Here is a 16,175-nt window from a genome sequence, read left to right as displayed (position 1 = left end):
TTAGTGAAAAATAGTTGGTGGTGGAATCCTAATGTGCAAGAAAAAAATTAAAAATAAGAAAGCTTGTGTAATAAAAATTGTTTAATTTTAAAAATTTGATAATGGGAAATATATAAAGTGGCTCGTAAGATGCTAAGAAAGCAATATTGCGATGCAAAGGCATAGCTTTTAGTATTTATATGAAATATTAGATTACTAAAGAGGGAGATAAAGATATATGTATAAGTTAGTCCAAACAAAGAGATAGGAGTAGTAAGATTTAGTTCAAGTGAAGGTGTATTAAAAGTATGAGAGATCAAAAAATACTTTTCTTAGAAGATGATATTCAACAAGAAGAGTGAGATATTTTGCTAAACGTTTTTAATGAAGATTGTGAAAATAAGATTGACTATAGTGACCTTTAGCACCCTAGATGAAAAATTAAAGATTTATGTTTTTATCTGTTGTATTATGTAAAACTGAATTAGAGAGGCTTTAAAGAAAATGAAGGGTTGGAAAAAGCTGTTGGACCTGATGATATCCAATATAGAGTGTGGAAATGCTTTAAGAATGAAGGAATTTCATGGCTTACTAAACTTTTAATTACTATTTTCGAAGACTAAGAAATGCCAGATGACGTGGAGAATGAGTGTGTTAATTCCTATTTTTAATAATAAAGTTTGATGTTACAAGATTTTGTGGAATTATAGAGGTATTAAGTTAATGTGTCATACTTTAAAACCTATGGGAGCGAGTTTTGGAGCATTAGTTGCGGCGTGATACTAATGTTTCTCAAAATCAATTTGGATCATGCCGGGTAGGTTCGACTATGGAAGACATACATTTATTAAGAGGTTTGATGGAGAAATTATAGAGAAAATAAGAGATGGATCTACATATAAATATTTATTGATTTAGAAAAGTCATATGATAAAGTTCCAAGAGAGAAGTGCTTATGGAGAGTCTTGAATAAGAAAGGAGTCAATAATGCTTATATTAAATCATAAAGATATGTATGCAGTGAGCTATTCCTTGTGTCTCAAAACCAAGGTGGATTGACCAAGTACCTTCTTTTCGGTTGGTACATCCAAGGATCAGCCCTTAAGCCCATATCTTTTTACTTTATCATGGATGTTCTCACTAGACATTTGCAAGATGATGTACCTTGGTGTATGCTTTTTGCTGATGATATTCTTCTTGTTGATAAGACTAGAGAGGGAGTTGAAGGTAAACTTTGAATTATGGATGTGCAACCTTAGAGTCTAAAGGTTTTCGCTTGAGTAGATCTAAAACGGAATATATGGAGTGTAATTTTTAGTAGAATAGACCTAGTGAGGGATTGTGACTTTGGCGATCAAGTCATTAATATAGAGTTACACTGTTAGATATCTTTGGATCTATTGTTCAGAGTGATGGTGAAAATAGATGGGGATATTATCCAGGAATTCAAGTTGGATGGTTGAAGTGGGCAGGAATGCATCGGGCTTTGTTATTATAGAAATGTACCCCTCAAACTTAAGGGAAAAATTCTATAAGATGGTAGTGAGGCCTGCTAATCTTTATTGGCCGAAATGTTGGCCTTTAAAAGAGAAGCAATTAATACTAAGTTAAGTGCTGGCAGAGATGAGGATGCTCAGGATGGATGAGTTGGCTTTACCTTTAGAGATAGGATGACGGAATGAGCATATTCGTGAAAGGTTGGAGTAGTCTCCAGTAGAGATAAGATTAGAGAAAGTCGCCTTAATGTTTGGGTCACATAAAACGCCTGGTTCACGTCGTATGCGGATGACAGCCGGTTAGGAGTGACGCCATTACATACTCAAATATCTACATGCTAAAGCTCAAAAGAAAAAGTAAGGGGAGTAGCATAAACCTAAACACAGAATCTTGTGATCTAGAAAATCACTTCAATTAGGAGAGACTCATTGACCTATCTATTTCTTATTATTAAAAAATTGATTTAAATGAGAATTTAGGTCAAATACCTCTTTTACGGTATAATCACACACGAGAGAAATCGCAAATTCAATTGTAAGCCGAACCCCACGAGCATATCATCAACATAGATTCTTGGTGAGTGGATCAAAGAGCTCTTGTATTGTTCTGTATTGATTGTTGTTTTATATTTTTGTAGTGTTATCATGTAAATGTATCATATCGTGATCTTAATCATATCTTTTGTGTCTCTATATTCGTGGTATGCGTTGTTTTGCTGATATAATACCTTGTTCAGAATCAAAGATCGGATACAACACTAAATGTTACGCTCATTTATCGAGCATAAATTGTAACACTCAGAGTGAGCTTCAACTCTTGTTCAGCATCCAGTGATTTCTGGCTAGAGTCCAAGGGCCTATTACGCCGTGTTGAAGGGTTCCAGGTCTCTCTAGGTAGCTTTTGTTTTCCACTCTTGAGCTAATTAGCTCAAGTGACACATAAGAATATGTGTCTGAGAAGAGATTATTGTTGGACCGCTATACATCAGGAATTTTGAACTCACACTAGTAAAATCAAATAGATAAAATTGAAATCAGACTAAATTATAGTTTCAACTAAATTTTTTTAAATTGGACATACTAATTTATTAAATGTTAAATTCTTATCTATTTTAAGAATAAATAACAACCTCTTACAATACCACACAACTGTAGAGAACCATTTTATATCTGAAATATAGTCTTATAATATAGTTATTTTTTTACTTATCTAATGAAATCAACAATATTTACAATAGTGTCATTTATTTTTTTGAGAACATTTTTGGTTACCGGGCCTTACTAGGTTAGGACAGTTTGAATTCTGAACCCATACTGCCTACGTCTATTCGTAGGACATAATAATCAGACTCCTTCCATATAAAGATGAACCTTCAGAGTTTCAATGCAAGGACTACCTTTTCTATCCATCTATTATGTCCAAGCTCATCTAATTGCCCACTCATTCCAGTTCACATTAACTTCGTGCATTCCTGGCAGAATACTACCTATGTATCTCATTAGCCACGTTGACTAGCTATACTCAAGCATCACTAGAAAGTCCGCCCCATGCCGCACTTAGCCCAAATAATGGGAGCCTCATTAGCTGTATTGGTTCTTACTATACCTCTCGTCTAACCATTGGCTACACGCCCTTAGTGGATCACTCAGAGGCAACTCCCTGGACTGATTCTTCTCTACACGATATTATGGCCTTATAACAGTTGCATACACGAGAAAACTCAACTCTCCCTCTGTGTGTGTGTATGTTCCAGCCTCTAAGGTTAAAGATCTCGTTGATGAGCTAATGAGCTCCTTCATCCTGGACGATCGTTAGGGCCAGCCTCCTTCGGCTTGGAGGAATATCTACGATAGTTAATAACTATCTTCTTCTTGTCTTTTTAAAAGTTGACTGTTCTGTGATCAGATTTTATTTTGTCTACTTCATCACTGGCAAAGTGTGTTACGCGCTATTTCCTTTGTTCCGATCCTTAATCAAGAGGGTTGAATTTCATGAGTTATTTGAAGCTCAGGATGATTTTCCTCTGATTTTAGCTGGATATCGGGCAGGATATCATGCCTATATGTTTTGTAATGCAATTTTTGCTTATTGTGTTTGCGTTGTATTCTATTTGCATTATAATGCGTTGCTATGTGTGGAGAGAATTATCTTTAGCATACTGGTTGAATTTGGGCTTATACGATCTTAATAAGTGAAAAATCAACCCCATATTATACGGATTTAAGTTAATTTTTTGTCCGTATAGGCCTGGTCATGAATCAAGCCAAGATTTTAAATCGATTGTCCTAGGAGGTTTGATCTTACATAAGAGTATTAAAGGAAGCGAGTGATTTCTCTGGACCGAGGATCTTTCTGAGTTTTGTTACTGATCGGCCAGGGCCCGATGTACATATCGGCCTGGACGTAAATGGTACTTAATTTTTACTATTGGGAGCTTTTCCCTTTGATACTCCGAGGACATCTTTTGCAATATTCTCAATATCAGTAGCCACTTTTTCCCACTTAATATTAGCATCCTCATGCACAGACATGAAAACCTAAGAAAAGAGAAAAATTACAAGGAGGAATCTCTTCCTTCTCTTCTTCCTCTTCTCTTCTTGTTTTGGTCAACCTCTCAAGATAAATGAGGGGTCTATTTATAGTTTTTTGAGAGTGGCAAGACCAGTAAATAAGAGGAAGATCAAGGATAAATTGGGAATGATTTGCATGGACGGCCGATGTTGAATCCCATAATTATAAATCATTTTTAGGCATTTCAAGGCCCAAATGATATCAGAATTTGACGATCATGAGATCGTTGGATTTGTCTCATAAAACCGCTCTATTCAACTATAAGCATGTCATATTTGGAAAATGTTTGGTAATCCAAATTATGGATTGAACCTTCCTAATGTGCTTTGGGTCTTTAATTTGGACCCAATTGAATTTGGTGTCGTTTGGTTTGTATTTCCAAGACATTCAGTTTGACTATAAGTTTGCTAAAATTAGAGTTTGGATGGTTTTCGATTTAATTTTTGAAGTTTCCAACTTGATTTTTCCTTGAGATTTGTGCCCGATCAAGAAATTTTTTGATGATATATTATTTGCCCCCTATTTTGGACGTCAAAATTCTAAAAGTTTGAAAATATATTTCACACCATTTAAAATTTCTCGAATGAATAATTTCATTCAAAATATGTATTTTTTCTCAAATTTGATTATAGGAGCTCTGTTAAGCTCCAAAAGTGTCAAATTTGAATCCCGAACGTCAAAAAATGGATATGGGGACCCCAAAAACATCTGACTGTCTAGGCCAAATTTTGGGGTGACACGTCGGCGAAGAGGCGAGGGGGGGGGGCGTTTTGATAGCAGCTGGCATTTTTTTGCTGCATTTAAAAATTTAAATTTTTTTTAGTGGACCCCCACTATTTTTTTATATGGCGAGCGGCAGCTACAGTGCTACTTGTCTCTTAAATTTTTATTTTTTTTATTTTCATATTTTGATTTTTTTTATTTTTTTAAAATAACATTTCTGCCAAAAAAATTCTGAAAAAAATTAAGAAAAATTCGGAAAATTTTGAAAAGGTTTCTAGGAGTCTTCTCCCTCCAATTTTAAAAAATTACCCATTCTTTTCAAACAATTTCCCACCATTTTCATCCTATAAATACCCCCCTGGGGTAATAAAAATTTTGTACCTCTTCTTCTTCTCCCTTCTCCTTCTAACTTTCTTACAATTGAGGTATTCCACTATTTTAGTATGTGGCATCCCCTACTTAAATTCAGTGCCCCTCTGCTTGTGTAGAAGTTAGAATTTTTACCTTTCCTTCTCTTTTTTCTCTCTTTCTAACTTCCCTACAGTTAAGGTATTCCACTACTTTTAGTAGGTGGCATCCCCTACTTAAATTCAGTACCCCTTTTGTTGTATAGAAGTTAAAATTTTTGCAGTCTTTTCTTCTTTTTTTCTCCCATTTTTCTTCTTACTCTAGAGGCATTCTACTATTTTTAGTAGGTGTATCCCCTACTTAAATTAAGTGACCCTCTTTAGCGTAGAAGTTTAAATGAGTGACATAACTTCCACCAAAATTCCCTCAGCTAAAGGAGATCACCCTAGTGTCTAATCTGAGGGTTTGAAGAAAATATAGAAAGTGGTCAAAGTTGATGATATCATATCCACCATAACTGGTGATTCCTTGATCATTTTCAGGAAGAAATTTCACTTTCCTAATGATATTGTGATGAAAGTGCTTGAAAGATCCACTCGTACCTATTCCCCTCCCCTGGAATTTTTAGCAGTGTACGAGTTCAATGACATGTGGAGTGATTAAGAGGGGCTATGATTTCTCTCTCCTTCGGAGTTTATTAACATTTTAACAACATATGAAGTGAGTTTATCCCAGCTTTCTTATAGATCCATGTCGATCATAATGGGAGTGATTGTATTTTTCAGATATCGTGGAGCGATTTTATCTCCAAAGTGCCTTTCTCAGATGGGTAGACTTATTAGTGATACACAAGATCGTATATCTTTCAGATCCAAGTGTTTGGATATTCACACTTGAGACCCATCAAAGATTAGTGACTTCTTTTTTGTGCATAATGATTGGAAACTCTAGGAAAAATACAAAAATAGATTTACCCATTCTCTTACACGTTAGAGTAGAGGATTTACTGATGATAATTAATCTCCCTAATATCGACACTCTCCACTATGAGGTATAATATTTGAGTAGATATGTAGATGAAGAATAATTGTTCAAAGTGAGACTATCTACTCAAGCAGGGAGATCACATGATGCTAAAGAAGTCAGCCAAAGTCCTAGAGGCATTTATCCAACCCTAAGGCTCCTCCTAAATGATCAGGGAATGAGGGTTATCCACAGGAATCCTAGAAGAAAAGGTTAGAGGAGATTTTCATAGTCACTAGCAAAGGTCATCATATCTCTCCATCTAAGTCACACATTTCATAAGATGCTTTGAAACATCAATGTATTGGTTGTATCAGGGCTGAGGAGTTTGTGAGTTCCCATTCTCTCTTTTTTTCTTTTTCTTTTCATACTCTCATTAGGATATATCCCTTAAAATTCTTTTTCATTTTTCATTTGGTGAAACCTATGTATCTTGAAATTGAAATGACCAAGGCCTTAAATGATTAGAATAATGAGTTTGTGAAGGTCAAGTATCTCGACAGAGAGTACAAAAAGAAGTATGATATCAAGATTAAGGAGTTGAAGGCTGTGGGGGAGAAGTTAGCATAGTGCAGAGAAGAATTGGCTATGATGATAGCTTCATCCTTTTTACATAATCAACAAATAGACCGTCTGTATATTGAGTTATTGGATTTACAAGCAGTAATCAACCAACATGTTAAAGGTCAGCATGTCACTGAAGAGAAGTGTGTAGCCATTGAAAATGAGGTCAAGAGGCTCCATAGTTTATTATCTTAGAAGGAAGTCATGTCCAAGTTAGAACATTCACCTTATAGAGTTATAGAATAATTTAAAAAGTTTGTTGCCTTTAAAATGATAATTCAGGAACAGATTCAGGAAGCTCGTGATGACATATATTATGTGGAGGTTAAGGCCATGGATTTGGAGTGTATGGAGGAAGGCTTCATTAAAGATTTTTTGAATGGAATCTATTTAGATCAGTGTAAGATTAGAGCAAAGATTGAGGGGTTGACACCTAACCATGCTTCTGGTGACTCTTCTTCAAATTATGATGGTGATGGGGTAGAGAGTGAATTACACAAGGCCTTTGCCCTTGAGGAGGAGGATAATATTGAGATTCTGTAGTATTATTCTGTTATTAGTTGTACCGCTTATATGTTGTAGTGATGATTACATACATTTGGTGTTGATATTTTCATATGATGTATATGATGTTTGTTGATATATTAAAAGGTTGTTGGTGTTCTTCTCCTTTCTTTTTTCTCATATGCATATGAAATTATTATGCAATCCTCATTAAATACGGGGATGGTGCATTCAACTACAAAATTCTCATGTGCTTGAGATTTTATATGGATCTAGGAAGGAAGTGGATATCAAACTCTCCTAGTTATACACACTACTTGATGAGCCTGCTAGACGCTTCTTAGTTTTGCAGGATACTTCTCAATGGAAAATTTGTGTAAACTCCAATTGTATAAGGCATAATTTCATAGCGAAGTAAACTAATGCCAAACATCCCTCTATTTCAAACATGATCTTACTGACATAATAGATGGGACATTATACAACATTATCTTTTCAGTCCAAGACCAAACTGATTATTTGGGCAGAAACAACCAAATAAAAATACAACTTTTCTCCAAGTATTAATTTGGAAAGTAGTGGCAGAGATACTAAATACTTTCGCAGCTATTCGAAGGCTTCTTGGCATTCATCAGTCTATTGGAAATCTGCACAACGAGTGTCTCTGAGTATCTTAAAGAAGGGAAGATATTTATCTCTTGAATAAGTTAAGAAATGAGACGTGCTACAATCCTTTCATTTAGTCTCTAGACTTTCTTGATATTCTTTAGGGCACCATATCCCTAAGTGCCATTATTTTCTTAGGATTGACCTCAATTCCTCGGTGGATTACCATAAATCCTAGGAACTTTCTAGAGGCGACTCCAAAAGCACACTCGACAGGTTTGAGTCGCATGTTGTAGCATCGTAGCAAGTGGAAGAATTATTTTAAGTCAGATATATGCTAAGATTTTTCAAGACTTTTCACTAACATATCATTAATATATACTTCCATAGAACACCCAATAAGGTCTTTGAAAACCTTATTCATAAGTCCTTGATATGTGGCTCTAGTATTTTTTAGCTCGAATGACATCACTAGATAGTAGTATAACCCTTTGTATGTTCGAAAAGCCATTGCCTCCTCATATACATGATCCATCTTTATTTGATTGTAGCCATAATAGGCATCCATAAAGCTCAATATTTAATGTTTGGAGGTGGTATCGACTGACTGGTCAATACGAGGAATCAGAAAGCTATCTTTTGGGCATACTTTATTAAGATTAATATAGTCTACACATATTCTCCAAGCTCTTCTTGCCTTCTGTACCATGATGACATTTTTCAACCAAGTGGGGTAGTTCACTTCCCGTATAAATCTAGCTTCTAAAAGCCTATCCACTTCTTTCTCGATTATTTGCTGACGATCTGACACAAAATTTTTCTTTTTCTGGATTACTAGCTTGTACGTCGAGTTGACTTTGAGAGAATGCATGATCACTTTATTGTTGATTTCGGGCATATCTGTTGGACTCCATGCAAAAACATCCTAATTCTTATATAGAAAATATACATTTATATTTTTTGTTCTCCTCATCTAAGATAAGGGATTCAAATTATACGGTCCTTGAAGGGTGTTCTTCTAATATGGATACAGTAGTTAGGTCTTCTACAGGAGAAGCCCTTTGAGGGATATCCTCGCTCTGAAGTTCAAAGTCCTCGTTTCTCAGGATAACTATTGGACGTGGTTGAACCTACCTAAGATAGTAGGGTTGTGTTATTTATTGATCTCCACATACTATACTAACACTTGCCGGGGTAGGGAACTTCATCTTAAGGTGAGGGATGGAGGCGATAATCCCAAAGATTGATTATAGTGGCCTTCTAATGACATCATTTAAAGTTGATTCTAACTTTACTATAATGAACTGTATGGAGAGTGCAGTGTGTAGAGAAAATTCTCTAAGTATAATTGGAGACTAACTGTCCTATCTACTTATATAGGTTGATTTTGAAACCCATACAGTGAACCTGCAGCAGGCTGAAGCTTTTCTCCGGTGAGACCCATATTGAGAAAAGTAGAGTAGAACAGGACATCTACAGACCTTCCATTATCCATAAGAATTCTTTTGACATTATAATAAGGTTTACCTATCCCTGCATTAATCACAAGAGGACCTTGATGAGGGGTTTTTACTCCCTCCAAATCAAAATCATCAAAAGTGATAGAATGATCTATAAAAGCCTTCTCTGGTGTTAGATTTTTATCTATAGCTAATAAGACCTGATTAGATAATAAGGGGCCTCTTGCGATGGTCTCAATTTCACCAACCATTATATAATTATTCAATGATTGTCGCTATTGTTGTTGATTTTTCCCCTAGTGGGATGAGCTTCCTCATGAGCAGGTAGATCTCAAATTAACCGTCAAAGATAACCTTGGTGGATAAGCCTTTCAATTTCATCCTTGGGCTGCTTACAGGCTTTAGTCATGTGGCCAAGACTATAATGAAAATGATACAGTATTGATCCTAATTTCCTGTATTTAGCTTCAAAGGATTTGACCACTTCACATTCTCCTAATCTCGGATGGCCATCATCAAATTTTCCCGAGATATGTTCAGTGGTGTATACTCCTCCTATTGAGGCTCCCATCATGGCATTAGAGGTCTAGGAGGTAGATTATTCTTCCACTTATTTCTTTGATTGTGGTAATGAATTATTCATCCATGGTGCACTTTTATGCTTTTCATTTATTTGCTCAAATCGCTTCCTATAAGTATTTATGGCGTCATCTATAGAGATTTGTGTATTCACATGATGGCTCAGGTCGGCATATAAATGAACCATGTCTCATATGAGTGTCGAAAAGAAGAGACCAGGATGAAGTCCTCCAAAAAGACTCATCTTAGTAATTCAGGATCTACTCTTAGAATTTGATGAGCCTGAGCAAAAAATTATTCAAAATACTCCTTAATTGATTCTCCTTCATTTTGGTGGATTCGAGAGAGGTGAGAAGAATCCTTAGAAATTTTTTGATTGGAAATGAATTGTTCAACAAACACTTTGGCCAAATTGATGAATATAGGGATCGTTCCGGCTAGAAGTGAATAGAATCACATTTACGCTTATCTTTTGACGGTAGCAGGAAAAACTTGATAGAGGAGTGCATATGAGGTTTATTGGATATGCATAATTATTCTATAGTAATCAATATGATCGTATGGATCGAATGTCCCGTCGTAAGAATCGATGCTTAGTAGCTTGAATCTTGTCGGAATAGGGTGCTAAAGAATGGCTTCAGTTAGGGGTGATGACTCCTTGAAGTCCCACTAATGAAGAGGATATTTTATACCTCCCACAGAGAACTTTTCTCGAACCAATCTGTGTAGTTCATGTCGTAGGGCATTACGAAGGAGCTTAGTAATGTGTAGTCGGACTAAGTCTTCAGGGAGGTTTTCATCCTGCATGTGAAGGATCGGTAGAACTTGTAGTGTAAGCAAGTTTATTATCTTAATGTGATTGCATATGCCTCCTTAGTAGAGGAAAAGGAATCTCTGCTTGAATATGTTCGAGTTAAACATCTTCTAATAGTGGTGGTTCTTGAGGGAGAAGAACCTCCTCTTTTTGTGCTAGTGCTAGTTTCCAAGTCTCTTACGTAAGTTAAAGGAACTCGTTATGAGATTCTTCCATCTTTCAAATTTGCTCCTCTAGAGAAGGCCTTGAAGTTCCTTCTATAGCAGAATTTTGTTACCTGGGATAAAAAGAGGTAGATACTTAGTGTCCATGATTCATAGATTGATTCCTATATTGGTGAGAGTTGGAGTGGGAGGCTTTAAAGATATGATTGCTATGCCTTTGGCCATTGAAGAAATACTTAAAATTATGGGATTATCTTTCAGAGATAGCACCAAACTGTTGCGGGCTAGAATATACATGGTAATAGAGTTAGAAAATTCTTATATCAATGTTGTATGGATATCAAGCACACAAATAGAGGAAAAAATGTAACACCAAAGTTTTTATGTGGAAACCCAAGAAAAAGGAAAAATTACGGGGTCATGCCTAGTTGGAAGAATTCCACTATTGTTTACCTAGATTATAAGTGGCTGACTCGTCCCTGAAATTGAGAATGATCATATTACAATAATGAACTCACAGGTTAAAATTCAGTTACAAATGGATATAAAAAATCCAGCAATGTTCTAGGGGTCAGGCAAAATTTGGCATCAATTGACATTCAGACAGAATTCGGTGTTAGCCAGCGTTTGGGTAAAACTTCGGCGCTAGTCAATAATCGGGAAAATTTCAAGCATCAGTTGGCAGACGGGTGGAAGTCCGGTGGTGGTCGAGGAGTCTCTTATTTTGCTTCCTTTTTCTTCTTTCTCTTCTTCCTTCTCTTGTCTTCTTGCTTGGGCCCTCCTCTCAAGAGAAATGAGCGGTCTATTTATGGTTTTTTAGAGTGGCATGGCCAGTAAATAAGATGAAAATCATGGGTAAATTGGGAGTGATTTGAATGGACGACCGATGTTGAATCCATTGATCGTGGACCATTTATTAGACATTTTGAGGCCCTAATGATTTTAGAATTCAACGATCTTTCACTCATTGGATTCGTCTCGTTGAACCGCTCGATTCGATTATAAGTATGTCATATTTGGAAACTGTTTGTTAATCCAAATTATGAATTGAACCTTTCAAATGTTCTCCAGATGTTTTATTTGGATCCATTTGAGCTTGAATTGGGTCAAATTTGTCGTCGTTGGGTTTGTATTTTTGAGTCGTTCAATTTGACTATAAGTTTGTTAAAATCAGAGTTCAGATAGTTTCTGATTTAATTTTTGAAGTTTCCAACTTGATTTTTCCTCAAAATTCGTGCCCGGTCAAGATAATTTTTTATGACATATCAAGTATATTTATATTTTATCAAAATATTACATTTATAGAAAATAATGGTTCATTATTCTGAATTTATCAAAATATTAGAAAGATTTTTTTAATATTTATTATTTATCAAAAATATTAAATAATATGTGTGATTTATTTTTCAATCTGGGCCATGTGCCATGTCATAAAATTTTTTTATTCTTGTTTAATTAAAATATATAAATTTTAAATTTATTTGTTAATTCAAATATTTAATAATAAATATATTAAATATTATATTTAAAAAAATATTAGCCATACTAATTTTTGAAAATTGACACCGGTTCGTCGGTTTATATCAGTTCAACAAAGCTGAATCTTATTTAAAAAAATATTTGAGGAGAACAGGAAAAAAAATTTTCTGTGAGAACTTGCACGGGCTCTGCTAGGGTTTTTTCTCTTTTGGCGGCTCCCTCGTGCTTTTTTCTTTCCGGCCGGCGAGCCTTTCTTCTCCTCTCTCGGGAGGAGGCTGGCTCCTCCGCTCCGGAATGGCTCTTGATCCTTCTGCTTTTCCTCGTCTCCCGGGCACTTCTGTGCTTGAGGCTGGCTCCTCCGCTCCGGAATGGCTCTTGATCCTTCTGCTTTTCCTCGTCTCCCGGGCACTTTCGTGCTTGGTGCTCCTTCCAGGCCGCTGGTCTCATACGCGGACAACCTAGTTTCTCCTTCAGTCCTTCCTGATGACTGGCCCATGTCTTTTGTCACTCCTACCGCAAAGCTTTCTATTTCTGCTGGTGAGCTTGCTGCGGGGAAGAGCATCTGGACTCATTCTCTGGTGGGGTACTCCATCGGACCTCGCCCGTATTATGAACGTCTTATGGGCGCTATGAACAAGGCTTGGAAGCTCAAAGGCTCCTTCTCCTTGCTTTCCATGGCGGATGGCTTCTTTCTTCTAAAATTTACCTCTGCTAAAGACATGGAGTATGTTTTTTCAGGGGGTCCTTGGTTCCTCCTAGGTAAGGCTTTTATTTTGCAGAAGTGGAATCCTAAGTTTAAACCCATTAGGGATGAATCCGCCTTGATCCCGATATGGATTAAAATTTTGGATCTTCCACTGGCTCTGTGGACGCCTGCTGGAATATCCCAAATTGCTAGTTTTGTGGGTATTCCTTTATCTGTTGATTCGTTAACGGCCAAGAGAACGAGACTCACGTTCGCGCGAGTTTGTGTTCATATCAGCAAGGATTCGAAATTGCTGGATGAAATCCCTTTGGATTTGGACGGTGAAGACATGACTTTGAAAGTGGTTTATGACTGGAAACCGACTCCCTGTGATGGCTGTGGCTCTCTCTTCCATCCTTTTTCTTTGTGTCCCTCCAATCCCAACCCCAAGCTTGTCCAGACCAACAATCATACTCGTGGTAGAAGAAAGAGCAGGAGACCTCCCCCTCGCTCCTCTGCCCCTACCCCTAATCCTCCCATACCAAACCAAGTCTCTTCTAATTCCCCACCAGCTGAAGCAGTTTTGGTCCCTCCCTCTATTACGGTACCGAATCCCGCGCCCCCACTACTTCCTCTTCTTCCCCCTCAGTCTGTTTCTCTGCCGGAGGAACCGAACATCCCTGTGGAACAAGTCACTGCTATCCCTAATCTTAATCTGCCCAATGACGAATCTTCCTCGTCTCCTCCCTCTCTTCCCATTCAGTTGATTCCCCCACAAGTTCTTATTAATAATAGCTTTGCTTCTTTGGATGAGGATCAGGCTCTTGTTACTGTGGCTGGGGTAATTGATGATGATGCTATTGTTTCTTCGGCCTCCTTGAAGGATGACACCTACAGTCATAATTCTGGTGCCTCCAAAGAGCAAACCCCTTTTTCCTCTACTAAGTCTAAAGCTTCCTCCAAAAAGTCTTCTCCTCGGAAGAAAACCAAAGCCAAAACTGCCAAAAAGGCAAAAAACCCACGTTAAGTCATGTCTTTACCTCCTTTTGCTTCTTGGAATGTGAGAGGATTTAATCATCCTCTTAAAGTTTCTATGTGCAAAGACCTCATCTCTTCCCATAATCTCAAGCTTCTAGGTATCTTAGAAGCTAAAATTCATCCTTCTATGTCTTCGGATCCCTGGTTTTGTCATTGCCACAGGGTTTTTGATAATGAAATGTGTTGTGATAATTTTGCCTTTTCAAATCCGGGTAGAATTTGGCTCAAGTAGGACTCCACGGCTGTCTCTTTTTCCCCTACTTTCATCTCTTCCCAGGTTATCCATGGGACTTTTTCCTCTGGCTCCTCCCCTCCAATTTTATTGTCGGTCATTTATGCTGCTAATCAGCCGGAAGATAGAAAGATTCTCTGGGACAATCTGCTTCATATTTCTCAAAACATCCATCTTCCCTGGGCTGTCATGGGAGACTTTAATTGTCACAGATTTGACTATGAGAAGGCGGGGGGTTCCCCTTTACCCCTTGGACGTTTGGGGGAGCTTAATAATTTTATTTTTAACTGTGGACTTCAAGACCTCTCCTCTGTTGGTCATCTTTATACCTGGTTTAATCAAAGGATTGATTTGCCCATCCACATTAAGCTCGACAGAATTTTGGTGAATTCAGATTTTCTGGACTTCTTTCCTATGGCTCATTACAAGGTGGATTCTCCCTGCGGTTCTGACCATTCTCCGATTATTTTGTTGGCTAACTCTGTTAATAGAATCTTCTCAAGGTTCTTGTTCAAGAAATTTTGGCTCAATTTAGATGGGTTTTGGGAAGTTTTACTCAATGTTTTTCATACTCCTAATATGGCTAGCCCTATCTCTGCATTTTACAATTGTTTGAAAGCCCTGAAAATTAAAATCAAAGGTATGAATTGGTCTTCTTCCACCTTTCTGTCTAATGCTATTTTAGAAGCAAAAAGTCATCAGATGCATTGCCTGAATGCCTTACAATCTGCTCCTCTTGACCAAGCTTTTAACACCAACCTTAAATTGGCTAATGATAGACTTAATCATTTACAAATGGAATGGTCCTCCTGGATTGCCCAAAGAGCTAAATCTTATTGGCTTGCTCAAGGGGAAGACGACTTGGGTTTTCTCTATGCTAAAATTAGATCTAGAGCAATAGGAAATCTTAATCAAAAATCTCCTCTAGTCGGTGGTATTATTACGCGGACATCACAACATTGCGGGGGAGCTTATTGAGCATTTCAAAACTTTTTCCCAATGCCACTGATAATTTTGGAATCATTTTTGTCATCTAGTCCTGTTGGTAATATGCGTTCCCTCTCTTTTTTCAACTCCCTTGTTGAGCCCTATTTTCGGACAATGACATTAAAGCGGTGGTTTTTGCTTGGTAAGCCTGCATTCGGCTCTGGGCCCGGGAATGGGTTTCCTTCAGTTTCTACAACAAGCTTTGGCACCTTATTGGGTATAAAAGTTTGTACTGCGGTTAGACATTTTTTTGCTACTGGAGATTATCCCAAAGGGGCCAAAAGCCACGGCTATTTACACTTTCCCGAAAGGATCTCATGCTTCTAGTATTTCTATTTAGGCCGACTCTCTGTGTTAATGTTTTTTTATAAATTGTGGGCTAAACTTATTGCATAAAGGCTCAAGCCTATTTTACCTCTTATTATTCATATTAGCCAAGCGGGTTTCATTGCTATAGGGCAGTCCATGGATATACATTATTTTGGCTAATGAGTTACCTTTAAAGTTTTTAGAGTTCTCAGATTGTTTTGTGCTAAACTTGATTATTAAAAAGGCATTATTCGGTCTCAAGGAGTTTTCTGCTGTAGATGGAGACTAAAGGCTTCTCCGGAAAATTCATTTGATTGGATCAAAGTTGCATTTGCAATGTCAATTTCTTCTATTTGGCTCAATGGCTTCCCTGAGGTTTTTTTAGCTCCTCCTTTGGCCTCCGCAAAGGTGGCCCTCTCCCACCTTACTTTTTTGCATTGCTATGGTATGGATCTGTCTCAACGCCTCCAGCATTCTTCTTTTATCGGGATTGAAACCAAGGGTCCTTCATCTATTAATCACCTCATGTATGCTGATACCTCTTGGTTTTTGGAGGGCCTCTCATGATAAATCTGACATATCTTAAGAATTCTTTGCCAGAGTTATTCTTGAA

The 16,175-nt window shown here is 37.2% G+C and overlaps 2 protein-coding genes across 2 annotated transcripts in view; both read left to right on the top strand.

Annotated features, from left to right (window-relative positions):
* LOC114579873 overlaps window positions 1-7,248 on the top strand; it is a 58,084-nt gene extending 50,836 nt beyond the window's left edge. Inside the window, exons 4-5 of the mRNA XM_028695775.1 lie at window positions 3,382-3,568; window positions 6,988-7,248. Of these exons, the coding sequence (XP_028551608.1) occupies window positions 3,382-3,568; window positions 6,988-7,248 (448 nt within the window). The remainder of the gene's footprint in view (window positions 1-3,381; window positions 3,569-6,987) is intronic.
* Window positions 7,249-14,026: 6,778 nt separating this feature from the next.
* Window positions 14,027-15,244, top strand: LOC114579872. The gene is made up of 2 exons (XM_028695773.1): window positions 14,027-14,197; window positions 14,312-15,244. The coding sequence occupies exons 1-2, from the start codon at window positions 14,027-14,029 to the stop codon at window positions 15,242-15,244; spliced, it is 1,104 nt and encodes a 367-aa protein (XP_028551606.1).
* Window positions 15,245-16,175: the final 931 nt, after the last annotated feature.

Source organism: Dendrobium catenatum, unplaced genomic scaffold (assembly GCF_001605985.2).
Source record: "Dendrobium catenatum unplaced genomic scaffold, ASM160598v2 fragScaff_scaffold_672, whole genome shotgun sequence".
In the NCBI taxonomy this organism is placed as follows: Eukaryota; Viridiplantae; Streptophyta; class Magnoliopsida; order Asparagales; family Orchidaceae; genus Dendrobium; species Dendrobium catenatum.
Note: the sequence above shows the minus strand (reverse complement) of the source record. Positions and strands in the feature narration are given on the sequence as shown.